This window comes from Motacilla alba, chromosome 4 (genome assembly GCF_015832195.1).
Source record: "Motacilla alba alba isolate MOTALB_02 chromosome 4, Motacilla_alba_V1.0_pri, whole genome shotgun sequence".
NCBI classification, from domain to species: domain Eukaryota; kingdom Metazoa; phylum Chordata; class Aves; order Passeriformes; family Motacillidae; genus Motacilla; species Motacilla alba.
The window spans coordinates 72,093,846-72,118,851 of record NC_052019.1 but is presented as its reverse complement, the minus strand read 5'-3'; the positions used below and the strand labels follow the sequence as shown (position 1 = coordinate 72,118,851).

Sequence of the window (25,006 nt, the reverse complement as noted above, 5' to 3'; positions counted from 1 at the left end):
GCACCATGACATGGAATCAGAACCCTCACTGAGGTGACTCCTGCCACTTGACTGTGAAATGTTAAATTTATGAGGTGGGACATGTTAAGCTTCTTCCTCCCCAGCCACTGCCTTGTAAAAGAGCTGAGATAAAGCCACAGTCCCTGAAACACCTTTTATGACCAAGTGCAGCTTTTTATGACTTCCACTCCAAATGGAAAGAAGGGAAGTTGACCTAAGGACATTCTGCCTCACCCACATTTATTCCATGTCAGTAATGCTCATCTTGCCACAGCCATTCATTGAACTTAAAAAATCTGGATTCTTATCTAGGAGTAAGGATTAAAACCCATACTTTTCTAAAAAAAAAAACCCAAAAACAAAAACCATTAATACTGTGACAGAGAAAAGTAAGTCCTTTGAAAACTCATCTCATTTTGTCAGTACTGGGAGAAGACAAGTTCTTTACTGCTGTTTCTCAAGTATAAATGTGCACTCAAAAAAGTGGTTTGGATTTGGTATTGCTTATTATATAAAAGCATAAGCTATGTGGTCCACACATCCATAGCTTCAAGTTATAAGAGCTCCTATTCAAACCTTTTGAATTTTTCATATGCTGTCCATCTCACTCTTCCAAGTGAGCCTACTCTAAGCTGAAAACAAAGACAGTGCTGATGATTACTGCAAATATTAGCTCACACATCTCTGTGCCTGGGTAACAGATGAATCACAAGCCTCAGAGCTGCTTCTTGTCCAAAATTTTCCTTCACACACCTAGTGCTTCCAAACTCTTGCCAGAGCCCAGGTCTGACACTTGGGGTTGCACAAAACTTCCCAGATTTTTGTTCTAGTATAAACCATGCAACTACTATTAAAATTGTCCCCAGTGCAATTAATCTCAGCACAGTGACGTTGCAATGCTAAAGCTGCACTTCAAATTTATCTAAGCACAACTGTCCAACTTGGACAGAGAAGTCTGACATTCCACAGAAAACACACACTTAAGGGCAAAAGTACGAATAAATAGAGCTAAACAATAAAAGGAAGCACTCTTTGCCTTCTCCCTACTCCTTGGCGACTTATGGACACCTAAAAAAATCCTCCCTGAGTCCCAGAGAAACCAAAAGGTTCCCTCAAGCTTCAAGAAGGCTCTTGGGGAGTGGAGAGGCACAGCTGAGCGTGGCAGGTGTCGACAGCAAAGGTGCTCAGCAGCAGCTGCTGCGCTCCGCAGGCCCGGTGAGCTGAAGGGCTGCTGGCAGCGCCCCTGTACTTACGGATCAAGCAGTGCACGCTGTGCGAGTAGCGCGAGCCATCCGGGATGGTGAAGCTCCCGTCGCAGATGGCCACCTGACTTTCTCCAAAGGGAAGGGAAAAGAAGCACAGCTTGTACAGCAAGCAGCCCAGTGCCTGTAAAACACACACAAGCCCTGTGAGGGGATGGCAGCAGGCCCTAGCTAGCACAGGGCAGCACTAACAACGCTGCCCCCGGCCCACAGTGATGTTCCCAGGCTGTGTAGGAGCTACACTATGGAACACAGCTGATGGATCCAAGCTGCTCTAACAACACTTGCTCTTCCACTGATTCCTGCAGCACACCTAGTGCAAACCAGAGCACACCAAGAGCTGCCTTCTCAGTCCCATATCACCCACAGATATCACTACTCTTTGCACTAGATTTCCTGTTTTGTTCCTTGTCTGCCCATCAACTACTAAAAATAGCTTTCTTGATCATACTGGCAACAGGTTTCCATAAGAAATCGCTGGGGCTATCAAGGAGAAACCAGAGCCAGCATAAGAAGAAATGTTCTGAGTCACATTACACTTCACTTAAATTTAAAAAAAATAAGTCAAACATAGGATCAATTTTTTTTTATAACAATGTAACTACCCAAGATATCTCTACTGTTCTGTGTTCTATAGCAGCCCAATGTATTTCATTTTCCAATAATTAGTTTTTCAGTCAGTCAATGATGTTTTTAATTCTCTCTTCCTTAACCAGTCCCATATATCAAACTACCTCATTTTTTGCTTACCCAGATATCTGCCTTGGTAGTAATGGGCTTTCCTCCATATAGATTGATCATCTCAGGAGCTCTGTACGATAGCGTAGTGTACCTAGAAACATAAAACAGAGAGGACATAGCTAAAAACCTAGCCTCGGAAGTGAGAGGGCGTTTTCCTGATCTACCATGCACACAAGTTTCAGACACGTGCCTGGAATTGTCTTGCATGATCGATGTCATTAGTGCATTTGCAGCATCACAAACAGTACCTGGAGCAGCAGTATGAACTATCATACGCAAGAAGTAGTACCACATCAGGCAAAATTGGCTTTCAGTGTTATTGCCCCACAGCAGACTTTTCCTGGAGTGACTGTGCACACGCAGCCAGTCACCTGAGGGGAATGACTGCTGAGTCCCACAAGGGCTCTTCCTGTCTCACACTGAAACATGCAGAACGCAGACTTCAAAACACTAACACCCCAAAACAACTGCTCAGCTGGCAGTTCAAATACTGCAGAGATGGAAAAAGCCTCTATTGCTTCATGACTTGAAAACAAGCAGCCTGTATTTAGCCCTCTGCAGTAGTTAGCCCAGAAAGGCAAAACAACAATAATAGATGTTTTCAAGAGTGGGTCTAAGAAAAGTTGAAATATTTTTCTGATCAGTCTCAGGAGAATGGACATGGACCACACTCTGCAAATAAGACTCTACATAAATCCATTGCAGTGCTTACTTACACCACTTCTCATCTTAGCAAGTATCTGCTTGGCAGTATTAAAAACCAGCATAAATTAAAAATATTGAACTCCTAAAATGGCCAGGAGCCAGACACCTATTTTTGAACAATTTACTTTCACAAGAGCAGGCTTTTTCCCCAACAGTTTTAGTTTTAAGAATCATAGTTTTGAAAAACAATCTGTGAATAAATGGAGGAAATCTTATCAAATACTTGCAGTCTTTTACTATATTTACTCCAAAATTAACTCAAGATCAGCCTTGAATTAATTTCAATTCATTAGTGATACATGCACACCTCCCTATAATACATGGAGCTCCCTAGCAGCACAGTTGTTGCTTATGACAGATGACCTAAAAGTAACTTACTTTTTAATTTCTTCTTCAACCATATTAACACCATCTTTTTGAGGGTTCAGGTATTTGTTAGTGGCACTGCCGAAGTCACAGAGAACGTAGTTCCCGTTATCATTTAACAACAGATTCTCCACCTTGAAAGAAAACCAAGACACAGGTTACCATAAAAGCGTGAATTTCCAGGCTTAGCGTTACTCCGTGCTCTCACACACAAACAGGAAGTTTTCCCAAGAATCAACTGCTAAACTGTGGTTTAGCAATAAATGATGTCCTATGCTTAATGTCTGTTTATAGCTCCACCAACAGCAAGCTCCCAACTATAAACCTGTCTTAGCGAAATCTCTCCCATATGCTCAATCCTTTTCAAGCAGATCCCTGACTTGAGCCTGGATTTTCTTACAGTGAAGGTCATACCTTGAGATCCCGGTGAACTATAGGTGTTTTGCACTGATGCAACCGGGCAACAGCTTCGCAGGTGTCACAAAATATTCTCATTACTTCTGCCTCAGTGAAGCCTGTCTGCAGACGCTGGTTCATCTGGTTCACAACCTGCCCAGCTAAAGAAACAGGAAAAATCTCTCTCAAGTAATTCCTATCAGGTACAGAAGAGTTATATGCATTAACTCCACAAATATGATGCAAGAAAGTTTTCCACAGCTACTGTATTTGAACTAAAAAACCTGGTTTTCCAACCTCACACTCTTGTATCACCCTAAAGAGAAAAATTATTGGCTCAAACGAAAACAATCCAGTCCCTGAGGCTGAAACGTGTTTGAAAGCAACTGCTGCCAAACCAAAAAAAGAATCCATCACACCAGTATGTCACCTCAAAACTGTCTCTTACATTAGGATCCATAACCCAAACTCTGTCAACTGAGTTCATTAATTCATTCTCTAAACACATTCTCTGTCTTTCTGGGAGACAAAGGAGGAAGAAAGGGGAGGCAGGGAAGGAGGGAAACAAAGCCCTGAACTCATCCTCCAAGGAAGAAGGCCTCCTTTTCCCTTTTCATAGGGTTCTTTTAAGACTGGGAATCAATACTTCCCTGTTTCTTGCAGTAATTGTGCCAGACACCACTAAGCTCTTCCTACCACAATGCTCACTGCACACAGAGATGAAGAAGGATTCTTGCAGAGACACAGCAGGGCCTTGGTGGGCATGCTGTCAAACAAGGATGCTTACAACACAGGAAGCCTACCACTGACAAGTTATCTGACAGCAGATATCCACGGGGCTATTTACCAAGAGCATTAGGGAAACAGTATTACCAACAGCAAGACAGAACTGAGCTCCCACAGAGGTACAGAAATTCACCCATACAAGCAGGGCAAAGAGCCCTTTAAAAGAGGTGGTCATGAGTTTTCAAGTTGTCCTTAATCCATTGCCCAAAATCTACATTAATCTACATTGTCTTATGGCTCCTTATGGTACAGATTGCATGAACTGCAATGCTCACTGCTTATACTGCAAATATAACCCACATGCACCTCAGCTCAAAGTATTAGTTGAGCGCTACAGACCATGGGAGGCTTCTTTCTAGGAGTATTTACTTTGGGCTGCAGCACTTGCTGCAGAGTATCACCAATTACTCGGGTTAACCACCATCTCCACGTGCCAGGAGGCCAGCACCCAGTCTCGCTAGATTTTAGACAAACTTCACAAGCTAAACTCATTGGCAAGTTTATCCCAGACATAGGTGAACTGAGGGGAACAGAACCCCAAAACAGACAGTCCCTGACTTAGGTATTGTTTCAAACAAAGTTACATTGTCAAGCAGGAACACATGGCTAACATCTTTTTGGACAGCACTATCAACCTGAACTTCACTACGCCCATTTGTAGGAAATCACCTGTCAGGTGAAGCTTCTCCAGTGTTGTCATCTAGAACAAAAACAGCAGAGGGAGTAGAGCAGTGAAAAATTGCTAATCTTTCCTACTGAGTTACATTGCAGACACCTGTTGCTTGGCAGCACCAGCAGAACAGCACAACTGCACTTTACACCTAGAGAATTCATTTCCCTGTTTGTAACCATATTTAATTAGAAAGCTTTGCCAAACTTTCATGTTTTGCCCAGTACCTAGGTAGGAATGCCAGCAGGAAAGTCAAACAAAGTGTACCTGGATTCCAGCTGAGACACATCTATGTTAAACTCTGATATTAGGGGAACAGTTTTAATCGAAATCACAGCTGATAGTACAAACAATTTCCTCTGGATACCCAGGTGACGACTCTTACCTCGACAGTACTCCATGAGGATGAGCACCTCCCACACATTATCACTTAGTGAGTTGACAGCACAGTCCAAATAACTCACAATGTTCTTGTGCCCTGATAACTCTTTCTGGAAAAGAGAATGGACATTACACTTCAGTACTGAGAAAACGAACAGCGATTTTCAGTGCCCAGTGCAGCACTGGAAGGAAGTCCTTTTGCTTGGGAACCAGACATACTGACCAAATGGAACACACACATTTCATTTGAGGCATCAAACACATACTTGAATAATTCCTTCAGAAATTAATCATGCACCCACCCTAAAGCCAGCATTAGTTTCTGTAAGTAGTGGTGGAAAATCAGGAGCAAAGCGTCAAAAGCAAGAGGCATTTGCTGGGAGTACACTACAAACTGACACACTCTGCAGTTCCACGTGGTGGCCTCCTTACCATAATGGTGATTTCCCTCTTGCAGATGTTGAGGTCTGGCACGTTGTTGACGCACATCCTCTTGAGCGCGCAGCGCGTGCCGCTGGGCGTGCGCACCAGGTACACGGTGGAGAAGCCACCTGGGGAACACAAGAGAAAAACAAGCGGCTGCCTGAGCTTCTGGGCACACCGCTAGTCAACGTCACTACATCCTAAGGAGGAGCAACAAAGACTACGCTGGTCCTTGAGTGACTAGTAACAAACACTTCAGAAGTTAAGTATTTGTTACCTCAACCCATTTCCTTTAAATCAAGTATTCATGACAAAACCAAAACCATTCAAGTTTTACTGTTTTCTTATAACACGACATGAAAGCATTAGAAAAGCATTTTCACATTCAAATGAATTCATAAAGCACAGAACAACTATGCATTGGGACATCAACCCTGAAGTACCTAGAGTCATTCAAAACCTGAATCAAGTCAAGGTACATTAATTCCCTAAACCCACATTCCAATATATAAAAAATAAAATCTTTAGCACAAGTCTCGAGAGACCCTGAAGAAGTGATGTGATGTGCCAGGCTAGCCTCAAGAGCCTCCCAGGAGCCTCAGAGAGCACAAGCAGCCAGCCCCAGAGAAGTGTTTTTATTTAAACCACACTCAACGTGCACACTAGAGTTAAGCATTTTCTTACAACCACTCCCACCACAAACATTCTTATCCGACAGTGGCGTGAACTGGGAACCGCACAGTCGAGCCCACTCCCCAGAAGGGTTTTTAGAGGTTTTTTTCTCTCTTCACCGGTAGAGAAGAATCAAGGAGGCAGGAAACGCACACACAAGTGAAACAACCTACACAGGAAGTACTTCCCAATGCTCAGGACACAGAAGTGAAACCCAGCAGGGCTGTTTCAGCTGCCTCCTGCTCAAGGAGGCCACACTGGCATCACCTCAAGGCTCCCATTCACAGCTTTCCCACACTCAGAGGAAATCCACCTCACAGCAGAGCCCATGTCAATCCCTGCTTTCCTGAACTGCTGTCTGATCCAAAGCCAACCAGCACCACAGGAACTCTGTACGAGGGCAGGAGCTCGGGTACACCACCAGGACACAAATAAGTAAATTAAAACAAGTAACTACTCCAACAATCATGCAGCCAATTGAAACGCACACATTTCATGGTACCCAGTGGCATCTGCAAGATGTGTTGATTAACCATAGTGCACCTCATTTGATTCAAGTCTCATGAGCTTGAGCAAACAAGCACATAATCACTGCCACTCAAGAAACTAAGCTATATTTTAAAATTTTCCCTTGAAGATTAGGTATTTGTTACTTTTTAACTTGATTCTCATGTAGTCAAATGACATGCTAGTCTGTCAAAGCAGAATTACAGCAAGTTTAATTCAACAGCCTCACCCTAGCTCACACAGGGCCTTCCTAAAAAATTCACAGGACACCCAGCCTTAACAGCTCAAGTTCTTAACACTCAATTCCAGCTGGCACTGAAATGACCCTAGAGGGCTCCAGCCTGGGGAGCTCTGCCCAGAGTGACATCCAAGACCTTCATTAGCAGCAGAGTTTTGGTACTATCCTCACAATAAAACTACCTGGTTTTTAAGCATCATTATCTGACCAAAAATACAAAGCAGTAGTCAGGTAAAGCAAAAGACTCATGATTAGAAGGTAATAATCACTTCTTGACTTTTTAAGCCATTTTTTGAAATTCTCTCTGACTAGCAGGAGGACAAAAGAGAACTCCAGATTTCCAGTCTCCCTGACAACTGTTCCAATGAAGCCGGAGCAGACAGGCCTGGGTAGAAACCATCAGCGGAGAGCAGCAAAACCGCAAATGCTGAGCCAAGGGCTGCTCTTGCCATCAGGTGGCGATATCAGCCAGCAGTTGAATCCTAGGGGCGGAAAAAGCAGACCTGGTCCTGTTTTGGCAAGAAGCAGATCCCTGACCTTGAATGGTTTGCCATCAGTAAACACCACGGCTACAAAAACCCCTTCCTGCAAGAGTCAAGGGGCACAACCCTGAGCAAGACTGGGTGACCTGTCCTGCCACCAGCTCCCGGGTTTCCTCACTGCTCCCCTTCCTGTTCTCTCTCCCCTCCCACCGGGCAGTGCGGGGCTCAGCTGCTCTCTGCTGTTCATCACAAGGAGCTTCATCTCTTTGTCTTGGATTTCCTCCCAAGTCACCCGAAGTTTTAATCCTCCCAAGGACAGCCACACTGCACTCTTCCCTGGAATGCTTAGTAAAAAGCCTTTCTACAGAATCTGTAGTTAGATAAGCCAATAGATACTTAGCCCATGAAACTCCTCAAAAGCTCACACATTTTTCCTACCTTTCTATACTTGAACTGTTCTTGTGTCACCTTAAGTGTGCACTTTTTGGATCATCTTATCCGATAACCAGCAATGATTCAGGCTTTTTTCTGGGCTAGTTATTCTGTGTGTTTGTTTTCAATGAAATTCTACATCAGCCACATGTGTTTGGCTTTTTCATACGTATATTTAATGTCAACCCTGAGTAATTTCACAGGTCTCAACATGCCATTTACACTTTATCATGTTACATTCCTGAAACTCGAACCAGGAAACAGTGGAGCTGTCAGAATTCTAAGCACCCTATTTGCTTACTCAGGTAGAACAAAACAAGGCTGAAAAATCTGCCAGCAACTTCATCTTTCAGACTGCTGAGAGCCATTTTGTGGAGACAGTCTAGAAGAACATGAACAAATATATCCTAAATACAGTTACACATATTATGCGTATACACATATAGACAACACCCTTTTTTACATCATAAAGATGTTTTTGAAACATACAAAAGCACCAAATGTTGTTTCCCCAAGTAGTGAATCCCTTGACCACGTATTCAAATCTCAGACAAAGAGTACAGAACTTCTGGCACAGAAGGATTTAACCTCTACAGTAACACACAGCAACCACTAATCACATCTGTAAAGGCTGAAGCAGGAACAGCAGCTGCTTCACTGTAAATGGTCCCTTACAAATCCATTAAAACTTGGCTGTTTTGGAGAGGTGACTGAGTTTTTAGCATCCATTTCCATTCAGACAGGTAAATCCTCAAAAGTACATTTTGATGAAGGTAATGAGTACACAAAAGTATATTTTCAGTTACAGCATTTACATGTGTTTATTCTGTACATTTCCAAATCAGAAATCAATGCAGAAATAGATGAGTATCCCAACAGATACTAGTCATTCTCACATGCCTAAGCAATGCAGACAGTTAGGTATTTAGGAACTTCCTCAACAACTCGGTATCACCTTGGGTGCAGGAGGACAGTTTCTGAAGACACAAAGTTCAGCATAAAGCTGTGGTTAACAAAGCCCAACAACAACCAAAAGGATAGGTTATTTCTAATTTGAAACACACTGCCAAGACAGGCCTTCAGCCTCACGTGACCTTGGTCAGGGAGAGAGCCTTGCGTCCCTCTCCACAAAGCCAGAGAAACACATTCAAGTGCAATTATCTCCCTGGGTCCCACCTACCCACACATGGCCTCTTCTTCCCCAATTCTGCAAGAAAACGGCTACCTATCCACATGCTATATATCCACATTTAATTTTCTTTAAAACAGCAGGCCTGCGTTTTTGAAATTCCAGATCCTCCCCCATCCAGTGATTATTTCAGTACGTTTATCTGTGTCCCGAATAAATTTCTTCACTCAACAACACTTTCACTGCTAACTTACTGGCACAATCACTTGATGCCTGGGCCACTTGTGCATGTCTGCTCCCTGTTAGTTCCAGAGACAGATCTTCAAGATCAGGCTGACCTGCAGCCAGAGCCAGCCCACTCCTGAAGTGACCCACCTGCCAGAACTGTACAGCCTTCCAAGCACTGTAGCTGCAAGCCCAAAGCACTGGGGAAAGCCATTTTATGGACTAGGAATCCACTCAAAATACAGAATAAGACCAGTTCAAGCACAAATGCCTTGAAAGAGGCTCCCAAGCAATATAAACAAATAAAACCTTACTGCAAGTCCATAATGATAGAGAGCAGTAAGACCTTACTAAATGTTTTAAGCATCTTTCTTCCACAAGAGAAAAAAAGGCCACAAAACCAAAAAAAAAAACCACGAAAAACCCCACCAAAAACAAGACAAAAAACAAACAAACAAATAGAAAAAACAACAACAAAAACCATTAAACCAAACAAAAAAATAACCCCAAACATCCCCCTTTTCCCCCAACTCTAACCTCTACAGCTTCTGTGGTACTCCAACACAAAAGAAACCACTGTCCAAAATCAAAGGACATTAAGAAGAAAGTCTAAAAACAACTAGTCTCAGTCCACAAAAAAAAGCACAACCTCAAGAAAAATAGCTCTTCATATCCCATCCACCTTCTTCATATCCCATCCCCCATGTATGGAGGACTGAAGAAGGCCCTTTTCCCTTTTCCTTTTCCCTGCATCAAACAATATAACCATGTGCTATTTTATCAGGAATTTGGAGTCAGCTCCTTTCTGCCACAGTTGCAGGCAAACCCATGCCAACAGCTGTTTCCTGCAGCTCTCCAGAGTCCTTCCAGACCCTCAGACGCTGCTACGGTGCCACCGAGCCCCCTCCTCCATCCTGCTGCTCCACTTCCCGGGGGTGTGCTGCCACCACATCCATGACTCTGCATGTCCACTGGCATCTGACTGGGATAGGTTCACTTGTACAAATTCCCAGAATCTCCTCCCCACCAGGATGGCAGTCCTTCCCCTCAGAGGCACTGCCTTCTGTCAGTCAGCACAGATGCTGTACTGCAGGCACTCGTAGGAGCGGCAGGCTAAAAGCATACACAAAAAACACCTGAGTTTCGCATAGAAAACAGTCGTTTACTTCTAGAAGCTGCGCAGCTTTCCATCTGTTTTTGACAGCAAAACCTTTAAAAACTCACAGCACTCCAACATTTGAATTTCTCATCAGATTCCAAACACCATGTGATTGTTGAGGGAGTAACCTTTAACAGAAAGTTAAAACGCTTTTTTCAAGCCTTATGAAAAATTTCTGATGAAACGTTTAGGCTTTGTCACAAGTTCCTCTAGAGAAGCAGGCCAGAGTTCTGTCTGCCCATTCCTGGAGCACCTCTGCATGAGAAGATGATGGGATGTCCTGTTACTGAAGGCCTGTTTTCCAGCAGCGCAACACCAGCCCCTGCAGCAGCTGGCGCGTCCCTCATGCCACACGCCAGCTTCCAGACTGGGGGCTGAGGAGCAGCCGGCGTTCCCCAAGCCACAACAGCGCCACACTCTGCTCGCCCCAGTGACTGCTGGCCCTGAGCATTCCAGAGCCTGGGAAGGTGCCATCCATCACCTGCCCCCCCGCCCCGCTGTGTGCCTGCCAAGCCAAGCCGTAACACCCGCGTGTGTGCTCCCTGCCTGGAAAGCCACGGAGAGCAGCTCAAGAAAGGCAGCATTAACTAACACCCATCATTTACACACATCCACCTTTCCCCACATTGACATCTGTGCTTTGGTGAGGGTGCACATGGGCATGGATATTCGGAGTGAAGCTTACCCCACGAGCCTCAGTCATGAACACAAGGCTCTGAGACACAGCTCCACCCCAAAGAAGATTTGACAGATGTTGCTTCCAAGCTCAAGAGCTCAGCATTTGCCAAACCAAGAACAGAAATAGCTCCCTACTTCTAAAATACTCCATTTCTACACACACGTTTCAGAGTTCAGTATTTCCCCACTTTATTTTAAGCATGCAGACAATGCATTCCAAGGGCCATACCACTGCTCCCTTTCCCACTGCCCACACAAATTCCCACCATGTAACGAGCTGACTATCAGGGCTAGTTTAGACAAGTAGCACTGTTTTTCTCAAATCTGCATCCGCTCCTCCGGCAGCACTGGGAAAAGAGCAGCTGTGAATCACATCCCAGCAGGACAACACTGTGCAGCCACAGCAGGCAGGTCTGCAACACACACCTCTCTGCCAATGGCACAGCCATCCTGCCACAAGCTTGCATGTCTGGATTCCACTTCTCCCAGCATCAGCTGTGGGCCAACCTCACAAAAAAGCTCTGACAGAAGCACCCGCCACTGCCTGGGGGATGCAAGACAAGTTACTGAGCGAGATGGGAAGGCTGAATTAAGGTCTGCTATAGACTTCAGTGAAAAGTGTCTGTAATTATTAACACCCATGCACCAGACATGCCCAAGGGCCAACCCTGAGATGGTTAACATTGGGCAAAAGAAACAGAGCTCTGTGTCCTGCCTGCAGCCCATCATCACCCCACCTGCTTCTCCACGTCCAGGAGACTTGCTAGCCGTGTTTGACTACGGCTTCCATGGCACCTCCTGCCTGACAGCCTTGGCTACTTGGCTGCTGGAGAAACACAAAACACCCATTTCCTAAAGCAGATAAATTCCCTAACACACTTGCAATTCTTGCAGTGACCTCAGTTTAAGGAAGATGAAAGTAGATTGACTGAAAAGCTCACTTAATGCATGCTTTTAAAAAATAAACACACAAAACAGAAAAACCTAAGCATTTGCTACACCCTGCAAGGAATGCGCCTCATGTACCCACGACAAAGCATTTTATTTCTTAGGGTAAAGCTGATGCCTTCCCAGACCCTGGCTGGAAAAAGACCAAAAACCTCCCCGTATTTCCATCTTCAATCAGGCTGCTTGAGAGTTAGTCACAACCACTGCACTACTTTCATGTATTACACCATCACCACCTCCTTCTGTTCACTAGGAAAAAAAAAATCTAAGGCATTTAACTTTGCAACTATATTTAACAGAAGCTTGTATTTAAGTCAAGTACTAGTTCCTTCCTGTCTATAAGGAAAGGACCACAGAAGGCTGCCAGCAGATCACCAACAGTTCAATTTATTTACTATGAAAATTATTGTTAACATCTACTTACCCACCTGTGCTTTTCAACTTACCCAAGAAATTGTTAAGACACCTACAATGAGCATCCACTAGCACGGTTTACAAAAAAAAAAAAAAACAAACCCAAAACCTGAAAACTTTGAACAGCAGTTTTATCTTTTACATATCTTCCCCATCTCGTGTCTTTGTTCACTGAACTCAGCTCCAGCTGTAGTTTGGTCTGACCTGAAAACAGAGTGAGCTGAAAAACCACAACAAGGACATGATCTGTGCATGCAGGCTTGACAAACAGAGTTCACCATTCTACAACGGGGAGGTTAAGAGCATGAACTCATTTCATTTTCTAGATCAATTTCAAATGTCATTCGCTACTTTTTTTATAAAGCTTGATTTTAGGTCCAGTAAAATCAAAAAATCAAACATAGTTACAAATCAGTTAAATCAGCAAGTAGATAATATATAGCCAATATGCAAACACAATATGCATGACTTTTCTGGAACTGAACTGAACTGTCACACCATATAGTTAGCATCCAGTTCAGAAAACAAACACCTTATCTCTACCAAACTCTTACTTGCTCTCTAGCTGGCCGTTCCTTTCCCCTGAACTCGCTGCCTGAACTGTGATTCCCATGCGGAGGGCCGGGAATGCAAAGCCAAGCAGGGCTCTCCAGCCTCCCCCACGCCTCACAGCGCGCTGAATGCCCCCGAGCTGCCGTGGCACGGGAACAAAGCTCCGCACACAGAGCCCGGCTCCGGCCCAGCGGCTGGTTCGCGGCGTCCTGGAGCGGTGCCACCTCTGGCTGCCACACAAAGACAGAGCCACCAGGCCAGGCAGACACAAACCAAGCCGTTTGCAACGCCAGCGGCACTTCAGACTGAGGCAGATGTCACTGCAAGAGTCTCTGGTTTCCTCCTTTTCTAAGGCATCCTACACATACAAATGAGCAAGACGAAGCCCATCTCTTCCCTGCTAGGAAGAGCCTGCAGTCTCGCTCACCCTCACATCTGAGCGTAATGCACTGACCACCTCATCCAGCAGCACGACTAGAATTGGACTGACTGCCTGGAATTAGCGCTGCAACACCCACCATGAATTATAAAGAAGGATTTTCATTATCTTACCTCATGCTCTTGAGCTGTCTGCAAACACTGGAGCACTTCAGTCTAAGAACAACAAGGGACCAGTAAACTGTAACAGCACAATATCAGAGAATCGACCTGCTTACACCAATGAACAGAATTATAAGCCATTTTAGGCTTATAATTAATACTTCCTTGGCACCTGCATGGGGACAGGCAGTTCTTGAACCTCTACCTGGTACATGCTGAATACATCTGAACACTCCAAACTGCATCTAAAGTACCTCTCAAGACCGTGCAGCACTTCTGGGCTTGGGATTCCAAACTTCACACTAACATTTGACAGTTTTAAATAAACAATACACTTAATTTTCATAACAGTCTAAGCAGCTTGATAATTTTAAATAAAGAAGCTACACTGCAATGGCAACAGGATTACAAATACCAGAGTCAACATTATAAAAATCATTTAGTATCTCTCATATAACTCCCATGTTTGAAGAAGCCAGTCAACAGCAGTAACTCAGAACACGGCACTTATTTATTTAATGCACTGATCTGCAAACTCCTGGGTTTGGGGAAATCTCAGAAAATAAAAGTGTTAGGACTCAACTACTATCTAAACTCGAAGATGTCCTTGAGCAAAAGCCTTCTCTTAAAAACGCAGCCATACAATTGGATGTCAGTTAAACAAAACAGCAAGACATAAGAAAAGCATAAAATGTTCAATGGAGAAATCAAATACTTGAAGAAAGCACAAAGCTGGGAGGATAATACTGTAAAGTCACACCAAGATGGATGGAACTTGAAGACTACAAGACTAGGCCAAAAAAAAATGCAGCAAACTACTTCCTTTTGACTTGCCAAAATGACAAACTTGCTTTTGTATCTTCAGATGGCCTAAGACGGCTCTGGATAGCTCTTTCCGGGATCAAATACTCCTCCTGTTGCTTACGTAAGTTCTCATGATGTAAAAGGCAAGTGATAATTCACCTAAACTCACAGCAAGTTCAAAGTCTCAACTCTATAGATGCAGACTGTGCTACTGAGCTCTACGGAGACGCAACAGCGAGGCTCAAAGAAAGCCATCATTTCATTTGCTTTTCTCCAAACAATCAATTTTCCTGCACATCACACAGACCAGAACTGATCCCATGTCTAACGCTGACACGCTAAACTTAATTCACTCTTCCTCTTCTAGTCTCATCAACACACATCGTATTCAGGTCAGGTTCTTATACAGACATGTCAGCAGAGTAGAATTTAGCGCCTTACATTCTTTAATGATCTATTTGCTCTGTACCACTCTCATAGTTCTATGCAAGTTAATCATCCACAACAAGAAAAAACTTGTTCAGCAACAATTTCTCGAAATAAAAGCACATTCAGTTTTTCAACCTGTGGAATTGCAAAAGAACATAAGAAAATGTCATATTAATCACTCACTTCCAAAGCTATTTTTTGTCTCATAAGAAGCAAAACGCCGCAACAATTACTCATTACAACTGCTACTGAAAGACAAGATGCACAGATAAAAATCACAGCCAGAGTAACAAATTTTTAAAAATGAGTCAGTTCAACAGAACTGGAACAAACCAGGAACTGGACCATCCCTCTGTTTGGGCACATGATTGGTAGAGACTTGCCCATTAAAGTTTCTAGGCACCACAGGAACAAATCCACCCATTTAAATAACATGCAAGTTTGGAAGGAAGCCAAACATACCCATGACTCTGAATAAAATCTCCTCGAGCCCTGTAACATCGGAATTCCCATCTTAGCTTTGCATGTGGCAATTAAGGCACAGCATGTTACCGAAGGGATGAGGAAGAAGCCATCACAGAGCCAGGACGTTCCAAACTCTATCTCTTGTACAGACTCGTTTGACTCGGGGCAAACCCCTTCATCTTTGTTTCTCCATCTGCGGAGTAATGGCTCTCCAAGAGCCACGTGATGCTCTTTGCAGCAACACCAGCTTTGACACCTCTTGAAGAGCAAGATAAAGGCTGCCCAGAGATGCTCACCCTCACCTGAGTCTCTATAATCAGTTCCTCAGTACTTTCACCACTAGCCTCAGAAGCAAAGCACACCTAATGATCAGCAAGACTGAGTGAAGACTCTTCCACCTTTACAGGGCACTCCCAAGCCTGCCAATTCCCAGTTCCACTAGACAAGAGTGCTTTAACACGTGATGCTCAAGGACAAAGCAGCATATTTTCTGCTATTGAACCAAAATAAGCATTCCTTATTTCATTATGACAGTCACCTACGATCAAAGCTGTTTTTTTTTTTCATTTCCAGTTGGCAACCTTCACTTTTCTATCTTGCTCTGTTTAGAGACCCAGTTTCACAGATGAACCCACCCATTTCCAAGACATCCCACTGGACCTAGAAAAAAGTAACCAACCTAGACAAGCGTGAGCAAGGAATATGTGAATGTGGAGAAGAAGGGAAAGGTTCCTACCTCCTTAACCAGGAGACGAACACTGAAGGAGACTGAAATCCAATCCCAAGACAACCAGGGAAGCAGGAGTAGAGCAATTCCTGCTCCTTTCTTGCCAGCAGCAAGACAGTGATGCAGAGAAACACGGACTCTCCTTGGAGGAGAGCAGGGGTTTCAGGATCACTGCACGTCTCCATCCGCTGGAGGCGAAAACGCAGGACAAGCCGCCTCTGCCGCGGCGCAGCAACCGAGCAGAGACGACGTGACCTGCAGCGGGGCACTGCTGCTTGGCACCACTGGGACCTCAAACCACCCCCAGACTGCCAGCTCCAGGCATCACTAACAGGCACATACCCCAAACACACCGGGAGGCAGCTGCTCACCCGGCACATGAACAGTTCTTAAACTAAGCCCATGAACACAAATGAGGAAAAGCTTCCATTTCATAACAGATGCTTGCACATCTAACAGTTTGCTAGGAAAAGGATGGCATCTGACGCAATCGAGTTACAATCAGGCCAGTGACTGACCCTGCCTGTGCTCTGGGTTAGTCCCCAAGCCACCCAACCCTCACGCTGCCCTTTGGCAGGCGCAGAGCATTCATAGTGTCAGTTAACACAGCTCAGCTTACAAACACCGATTCCTTCGACTGTGGCAGCCTGCTTAGCTAGAACATTACAGAGGCAAAAATAGCTACAGCAAGTAAAATATAGCACAAGGTTAAGGAATTAGGAGAACGAAGACAAACAAAACACTGTAAACCAAAGCAATGCCAGAGACAAGCGGCACAACCTAACTGAGCACCTCCAACACCTCCCCTCTGAACCAGAGGTGACATCTAAAGAGCATACGTGCACATTTACAGAGCCAACCAACTTCCACAGCTGGAAAGGCAGCTGAGCTCACTCCCTTAACATGCTTATGCAATACAACATGCCTGTTCTTCGCTGCCGCCAAAGCCAAGCGTGCCAGTGACTGTGCTGCTCCCTAGACACTGAGCAGACACTGAGCCCATCCCTGGTGTTAACTTCTGCTCTCCACGCACAGAACCACTGCAGGAACCCTTCGCCGTGGGTAACATACAGGTTACTGACTGACAGCTCTGCTACTACACTGACAGCAACCCAAACAAACACATACCCTCTTCCTACAATTACTGGCTCCTAGTTAACCTATGTCTGAAAAGGAGTTCTACTGCTTTTATCCAACCATTTTTCTTTTCCATGCTCACATGCCAGACACTGAGATTTAATTTTTAAAAAAATTCAGTCTAACCAGTAAAACACACCAAAAAAACTTTAAGATCCTGCACAGACTCTTTGAAAGCTTTGCCATGTTCTCAGACACAGCTAATACGACCTCCACTCTCCATGCTGCCTTATCCTGTGATGGTGTCCAAGAGCTTTCTCTTGCAGCACATCTGCACACATACCCTCCCCTTACCAATACTTTAACATTAGCATACTTGATCAAAATTCATCTGCAAGGAAAAAGCCAAGTAGATGGCACACACACTGGCACATCTGTTTTCCCTCAAAATTTGGCAAAGGAAAGATGGCTTGAGAATTTGTGTGATATTAACATGACACTGCTACAAATAAAGTTGCTTCTCCTGTAACCATCAGACTCTCAGCCACTAGCCTGAAAACTTAGCTCAGAATTACTACATTCCCAAGTACTTCCTCTTCACTAAACTACTGCTGGCCACACAAAAATGAAAGGGATAACATCCTCAAAAAAGGCCGTAACTGTGTGCAGTTAACAGAGGCTTAACACCACCCGTCCATATACACACGATGCAGGAAGGAGTGTCCGCAGGGCACGCAAGGACTAATAACTGGATAATCAAAGAGCATTAGACCACGTGTCCTAAGAGCTGAACTTGGCCCTGGCTGTACAATAGATGCCTTTGTTGGCCTACAGATGTTTCCCAACCTGTTCGTTTCTCCACCCATGTCCCAGAGGCACACAGCGGCTCTGAAGAGCACAGCAAGAGCAGCTGCTCTGCCCAAGTGCCACCACAGCGGTCAGCACACCGGGTGTGTGACTGACTGAGCAGAAGCTTCATTCTGTGAGTTACGTTATATGAAAACAGACATTTACCTGCATTACAAGGAAAAGTGCATTTGATCACATACAAATCCCCAAACTGCTTTTGGTTTGCCTGCTCATTACACAGAGCACAGCTCCATGCTGCGCTAGCCCAACAACGCTCTTTTTTCACCGTGCGAGCTGCCTTCAGGAGGCTCGCAAGTCCCAAGAAAATCCCCACACACGACAACACAGGCTCCCCATCTTTCACCACCCAGAAATCAAAAGCTGGTCTAGGATCTCAGCACCTGCCAGTCTGCAGATACACTTGATGTAAGGCAGCCGTGACTATTTTGGGGAGTGTAGAAGAGCTTCGCGTGTATTGTACTATGCTTTCAGCCAAAACAAAAGTCAGTTTCAAGTGCTCACTCTGCTTTTTCTCCCTTGTATCTTGAACTGGAACAAACCGTATCTGCTTCTCCATTATTAGCAAAGCAAAACTGTTTGAGACAGAATAACAGGCTTGACCTTTACAGTCATGTGCAAACAGATTCAGAAATGTTGCACTCTGGAAAAAAATCGACATGACCAAACCAACTCAAATGCCACAAGTCAGCTTTCCAGACAGCCTTCCAGCTCATAATCCACCTAAACAACTGAACTACACTACAACAGAAAATAAAACAGCTTCCACAGAGCAGCAAGTCACATGCAATAATCAAATTAACCAAGACCAGTACTGTACATGTCACCTTGGCTCATAGGAGAACACTAGCACACTCCAGCAGAAGTAACCCTGCGCTAGGTACATTCATAACACCTGCCAGAGAAACAAGCCCTCCCAGAGTTAAAAACTGGGGCCGCACCTTGTGGAAACGCTTGGAAGTACTAAAGTTCACAGATCCATTACAATGGCATCTCTCGCTATTTACCTCTCCAGAAAAAAGAACAACAAACAAGCCCCACCTTGAGAGGAGATGAAGCACTGTCGGCTATACAGCAGCCTGCTTCCAAATTTACAGAAGCTGCTGAAGCTGCAAATCCTCACAATACCTTGCTCTGGGGACCAAAAATAATGGTATAAGAGTTTAAGTGAGGTGAGGGGTAAACAAAGGCCTAGAGAATCTTATGCACAACACAAAGTTTGTTTATTTGGATTACAAACTGAACTCTGTTGCTGAGACATAAGGTAGAAAAAACAAAAAACACAACAGAACATTCAAGACTACCCCAATTTCAAAAGCAGTTTGGAACAACTTAAATAAACAGCACAACTACCTACAAATGCACAGCACAAGAGTTCACAAAACAGGACCTGGAATCCTCTCAATTAAGGTTACATTTTTCTTAGGCCTCGACTAGAACAGCATCAATGTGAGAGGAAAACCACATCATCAGATTTATCAAGTACTTGCAAAGACTACACACAAAGTAGGACAGTAGAACTCACAAGCGGCTCATTGCGTCTCTGCTCTAAGAGACTGGAGGAATGGCTGACTGGCTCAAAATAACCAGGTGGGAACTGTGTGGGCTAACAGGGTGAGCTCCGCACAGGTGAGGCAGCCACTGCTCCTCCCCTGCCCCACACTATAATGGCACTGATTGACTCCCTCCCCGTCCCAAAACAGCAGCGACCGACCCACGGCCTGCCCCAAAACGGCGGCCACCGACCCACAGCCTGCAGTAACCCAGACCTGTTCAAAGGTTTTCTCCAGGAGAAAGTCAGGCTGACCCCAGAGTGGGGAGATGGGGAGAGAGCCACTGGCCCTCTATGGTTAATGACCTGTTGGTTATCGAGCCTCCTGGGAATTTGGTCGCTTCTCTGCACACCACCCAGAAGGAATCAAGCTACCTTCCCTACTGAGAGGCCCTTTTGACAGAAAACTGTGCTTTAACCACCATATTTACTAAACAAAGCAAACATTCTACTACACAAACATGAACCAATGAACTTGTAAGTACTTAACGAAGCACCTAACAAACAAACCTTACACCACTTGAGCGGCCTTTCCCCTGCCTCTCTAGGCCCAGACACAAGGTCATTTGGGAAAGCAATGGCCTCCTAAGCCACAGCGGCAAAGGCTCAACACCACACAGCTCCGGACTCACTGCTTTATCAGCCTGGACGACAAAAATAAACCACTGTACCCACTACCACACAGCTTCTTTCCACACGCACCAGGGCAAAGCAAAGTCACAGCACGAGACCAGTCAAGTGTCATGTTCACTCTTGGCTGTCCAGAGCCCAAGAGCTGCTTTGCATCCCCTCTGGGCACCTCTGAGAGCAAGGGGCACGCACAACTACCCAGGTCTCCCTCAAGGAGCCTGGCGTCTCACCTGCACGCTCCTCAGCGGTCCACTGGCTGGCAAGAGCGTGAACTGCTGTGTGGGGAACGTGACACAGCACTGCTTTGTTTTGGTAAGATGCAACAACAGCATGAGCCCCGCGACTCCATTAACCAATTCTGAATGAAAACAAAAAGCAGATGATGACCATCTTTGCCCATCCACAAACCAGCTTCCAAACCAAGCCACTCAAGTTTGAGAAGGAAGCTGGAGAGTCCGCTCACCTTTTTTTAACAGCTCTAATTGTCTCTTTCTTGCTTCAGCTGCACTTGTTAAAAACATACCCGTATACTCAGTTACAACACTTGCAATAACCTCTTTGGTCTGCTCCTGGTACAAAGACAACTTAGAGCCTGGCAAAGCCTTTATTTATTCAGTTTCAACATCTCAAGCCCTGTCGAGCAATCAAGACAGTAAGACAAACGAGCATCTTGCAATGCCTACCTTTATAGCAGGGAGAAAAAAATCACTTTTACTGCAGTTATCAGGCAAAAAGGACTTAGCGAAGTCCAAGTCAGGACAAACAACTAAGTAAGTAGTATCACTACGTCAAGCCACAACTTTCCATCTCCTCCCCATGTAAGACAAAAATATTTTGACAACCTGCTAATTTCAACTTTCAGTTTCACTCTTCACAACATAAGCTGTTCTGCACTGACATTTGAGATAAATTTTAAAGCATGTTTCATACCTTCCAAACTTCCAGTTTGCTGCAATTTCTGCACTGTAAAGTCTTTTTGAATACTGGAGTTTCCATAACTGCAGTTCCCCATGCACCACCTGTAACTTTCAACAGAGAACTCCCCATACTTTCATTAGATTTCACTTTCCCAACTGGAGCTGCATTGCAAATACCCTGCTTCAACAAAAAGACAGAAAGACAAGGCCTTCACTCCGTATCAGTCATTTACTCCACATATTTCCACCTTGCCCTCATAATGGACAGGAATTAATTTTCTACATCAAACCTTGAGCCAAATTAACTGCTTTCCCCCCATCTCTGAGAAATAAAAAGTAAGAACACATACCTTCATTCAACAACATGCTGACCACTAGGTTATGGAGGCCAAGAAGTCATCACAGCATAGGTGTGTTTAGAACAAAAGAAACCACCTAACAGCCTTACAACTACAGCTCTTGAACTTCACACCCTCTTTAGTCAAAAAGATGCATTTCCTTTGGATACCGTTATACTTTATTCAGAACAACTGGATTATAATGCTCCACACTTCTGCCTTTAGAACGCGGCAATAAAATAATTTTGTCAAAGACTGCAGAAAAGTATCTGGAAGGCAACACCTGCATCAACATGGGAAATCCAGCCAAAGACCCAGCCCTGCAGCCCAGGAAGGTCATGACAACCCCAGCTTTTCCCTATCACCACTGCCAGTCCTCAGTTCCCAGGGGCCTCAATCCTCCACAACGCCAGCAGCTGCCTTCCTAAGGCCACTCAGAGCCAAAGCTGGAAAGAGGGTGGGGGTTAAACAGCTTGCATAAAACAAACAACTCATGCTATTAATTCCAATAAAAAAAATACAATATACCACACCTCTGCTAACAGAACACTGTGTATCTCCTCTTAAATAGATTTGTTAAGATCTTTAGATTCATTAACTAGATCTATCATTAATGCCTCATAACACAAGCTCTAACTTGGATGGCTGTTAGCATCCTAAAGGCTCTTTCATCAGCACTGAGTAATAGGAACTACCTGACAAGTTTACAAGCCTCAGTTAAACTCAGTTTCAGAAACTGGAAAAAAAAAAAAAAAAGCCTTGTGCAAAGAGATCAGGAAAAAAAGTTTTCTCCTCTGCCCTCCCAAGAAAAAGATTATTAGCCAGGGGATTCGTAAAGCATTCAGCATTAGTTACAGGTAGCAGTAGGACTAACATAACAGCAGTAACACACACAATTCTTACTGTTAATTGCTCCTGAGGCAAGGGATTGATTGCCAAGGAGTTATTCCCGGATACAAAGCCATCTCCTGGCCCATAAAGCCTGGTGTCAGTTAGGAGCACGCAAGGGCCACCCGGACACTCAGTCGCAGAGCCCCTCCGCGGCACACACCTGCGGCACACACACACACACGCCCCGCTACAGCCCAGCTGCTCGCCGGCAGCCGCAGGAGCTGCGAGAGCCCGGCCCCTCCGCCCTGGCCTCCCGATTTCCCCAACCCTGCACCTGTTCCTCTCCCATCCTCCTGGCCCCTTCGGGTCCTCCCTACTGACCCGCTCCAGGGCTAGCTTGGGGACTCTGCTCAGGACGCAGCAAATCTGCACCGCCCCAAGCCTTATCAGTCCTCCTGCTAAGCATCCACACTGAAGAGACTGCATAAAACCTGAAGAAGAAAAAACAAAGCAGTAGAAAACATCTTTCAGACTCAAAAGTAGGAAGTTAATTCACACAACAGTCACATGTTAAAATTCGGACTTCCCCTGGCCCCCGAGGGCTGTCAATTTGTTTCTACCAGCTACAGAAAGGAAAAAAAAAAAAAAGAAACATAACCTGTAGTGACCCTAAACACAGAACACCACGATAAAACCTTTAATGATGTGCTACGCTAAACAAAGCACTATAAAACTTCTCTCCTTTCAACTACATACATTTTCTGTGATTTCACCTCAATTTGTTCAAGAGCCTATTGTCTTTTTTTTTTGTTTAAAAAGTCTCTATCTTGCCATCAGGCCCTGCCAAGATACAACCTCCTGTCAGACCTTCTTCCTGTGACTTGGAAGTAGTTCCCAGCAAGGACCACCCAGACCTCAGGCTATGCAGTTGGCTAATTCCTGACACCATCTTCGTGCCCCAAGTACAAAACACCGCATCCTAAACGTTGCACACCAAATCCACTTTTCTATGAAAATCATTCCTAGACAGCAATGAAAAGCTAAGTGCCACCTCTGTGCTCCCAATCCAATTAGTGATATTATCTGCACACACTTGTTAAAACCACGTCTTAAATCTCCACCAAGAAATGCACATAATCAGTGAAAGTCAACTAGTACACTCACATAAAAATATACTTACAAAGTCTGAGCAACACACAGGCTAAACCGACAGAGATGTATTATTTCACCCACAACATCCCAAGCAGTGCATTGTAAACCTTCAGTAACTACGGAATATACAGAAGTAGCCCTAAGCTCAGTGACCTGGGAAGTGAATTACGCTTTACACATCACATCAATTAGCAGCTCTGGGAGATGAACACCGCACTGTTTCCCACACACAGTGCAAAACTCAGAAACGGCTCTTTTGATGGTGTCCCATGCCAGCACCTAGTGAAGAAGCACAGCTGAGACAGCCCAGCCAACGCCATGGCGACAAAAATCCACACCACCCTTCCTCCGGTCCCAGGGGAAGTCCGACGACACCAAGTGCAAGTCTACCACACCAAGCACAAGCCGAGCACCCTGCAGCGAGGGGAGAGGCTCCAGAGCACAGCCTGCCAGCACCGCACTTCCACTCGTGACCGTGACACCAATCTGCTGCCTTACACCGAGGAAGACCAGCAATTTTATTTAGTCGGGTTTGCTCGGGCTCTTTTCCTTCCACAGCAGGGGGCCAGAGCAAAAACACGCAGGCTGACGGAGGCGCCGGCGACACCTCACCCCAGGCAGCGAGCCGGGGAACTCCGAGCTCCCTGAGAAGCCCCTGGCCCAGGGAGCGGCCGAAGCCCCTGGCCCAGGGAGCGGCTCCCCGGGGCGAGCGACTCGGCGGGGCCGGGAGGGCCCGGCTCCGGCCCGCTCTTACCTTCGGCAAGCGGCTCCTCGGGGGTCACCTGGTACCGCCCCACCGCCAGCGCCCTGCCCAGGGCCACGCCGCTCGCGGAGCCTCCGCACGCCGTCCCGCCGCCGCCGCCGCTGCCCTCGGACTTGGGCATGCGAGAAAACTTCTTCATGGCGAGCGGAGCCCCGGGAAGCAGCGGGCAGGAACCGGAGGCAAGCGGCGGCGAGGGGGTGCCCCGCTTCACATGCCGGCCGCGGCGCTCGCTTCTCCTCGCCCGGCGGCGGCTCCTGAAGGGGAAGGAGGAGGAAGGAGGAGAGGGGAGGAGGAAGGAGCAGCCCCGGCTGAGGGCGGCCGGGGCAGGCTGAGGGGACGCGGCGCGCTGTGCCGGGAGCGGCCGCCCCGCCGGCGCGCGGCCTGACGGCGCAGGCGCGGCCCCGCCCCCCGCGCAAGTACCCGCCCGGCCGGAAGTGCGGCCGGCGCCGCACGTGCCGCGGGAGCGAGGCGCGAGCCCGCCCGCCCCCCCCCGTCCCGCGCGCGGTGTCCCCGCTGGCGGAGCGCCGCGCGCCGCCTGAGGGGAAGTGGCGGGAGGCGCTGAGGGGGACCCGCCCCGGGGAGCGCGCGGGCCGCAAAACACAGCCGCAGGATCGCCCCGCGCCGCCCTCACGGCCACCACCGTGCTCCACCCACCCAGCCCGGACCGGGGCGTGCCGTCGGGAAAGAGTCTGCGGGGAGGAGAGCGGTGTAGTAATGATCGCGGGGGTAGAAATGGCTCTGCACGCCC

The 25,006-nt window shown here is 46.0% G+C and overlaps 1 protein-coding gene across 4 annotated transcripts in view; it reads right to left on the bottom strand.

Moving 5' to 3' along the window:
- The window catches only part of BMP2K (BMP2 inducible kinase), a 49,555-nt gene extending 24,913 nt beyond the window's left edge, over positions 1 to 24,642 (bottom strand). For 2 of the 4 annotated variants that reach the window (XM_038135098.1, XM_038135100.1), the window contains exons 1-7: positions 24,250 to 24,642; positions 5,740 to 5,858; positions 5,312 to 5,417; positions 3,489 to 3,631; positions 3,087 to 3,208; positions 2,013 to 2,094; positions 1,254 to 1,386 (exon numbers count right to left, since the gene is read on the bottom strand). In XM_038135098.1, the coding sequence (XP_037991026.1) occupies positions 1,254 to 1,386; positions 2,013 to 2,094; positions 3,087 to 3,208; positions 3,489 to 3,631; positions 5,312 to 5,417; positions 5,740 to 5,858; positions 24,250 to 24,397 (853 nt within the window). In that variant the 5' untranslated portion in view covers positions 24,398 to 24,642. Of the gene's footprint in view, positions 1 to 1,253; positions 1,387 to 2,012; positions 2,095 to 3,086; positions 3,209 to 3,488; positions 3,632 to 5,311; positions 5,418 to 5,739; positions 5,859 to 22,415; positions 22,653 to 22,724; positions 24,207 to 24,249 lie in introns of those variants that run through there. The other 2 variants (XM_038135099.1, XM_038135101.1) reach the window with 2 other exon arrangements.
- Between the last annotated feature and the right edge of the window lie 364 nt (positions 24,643 to 25,006).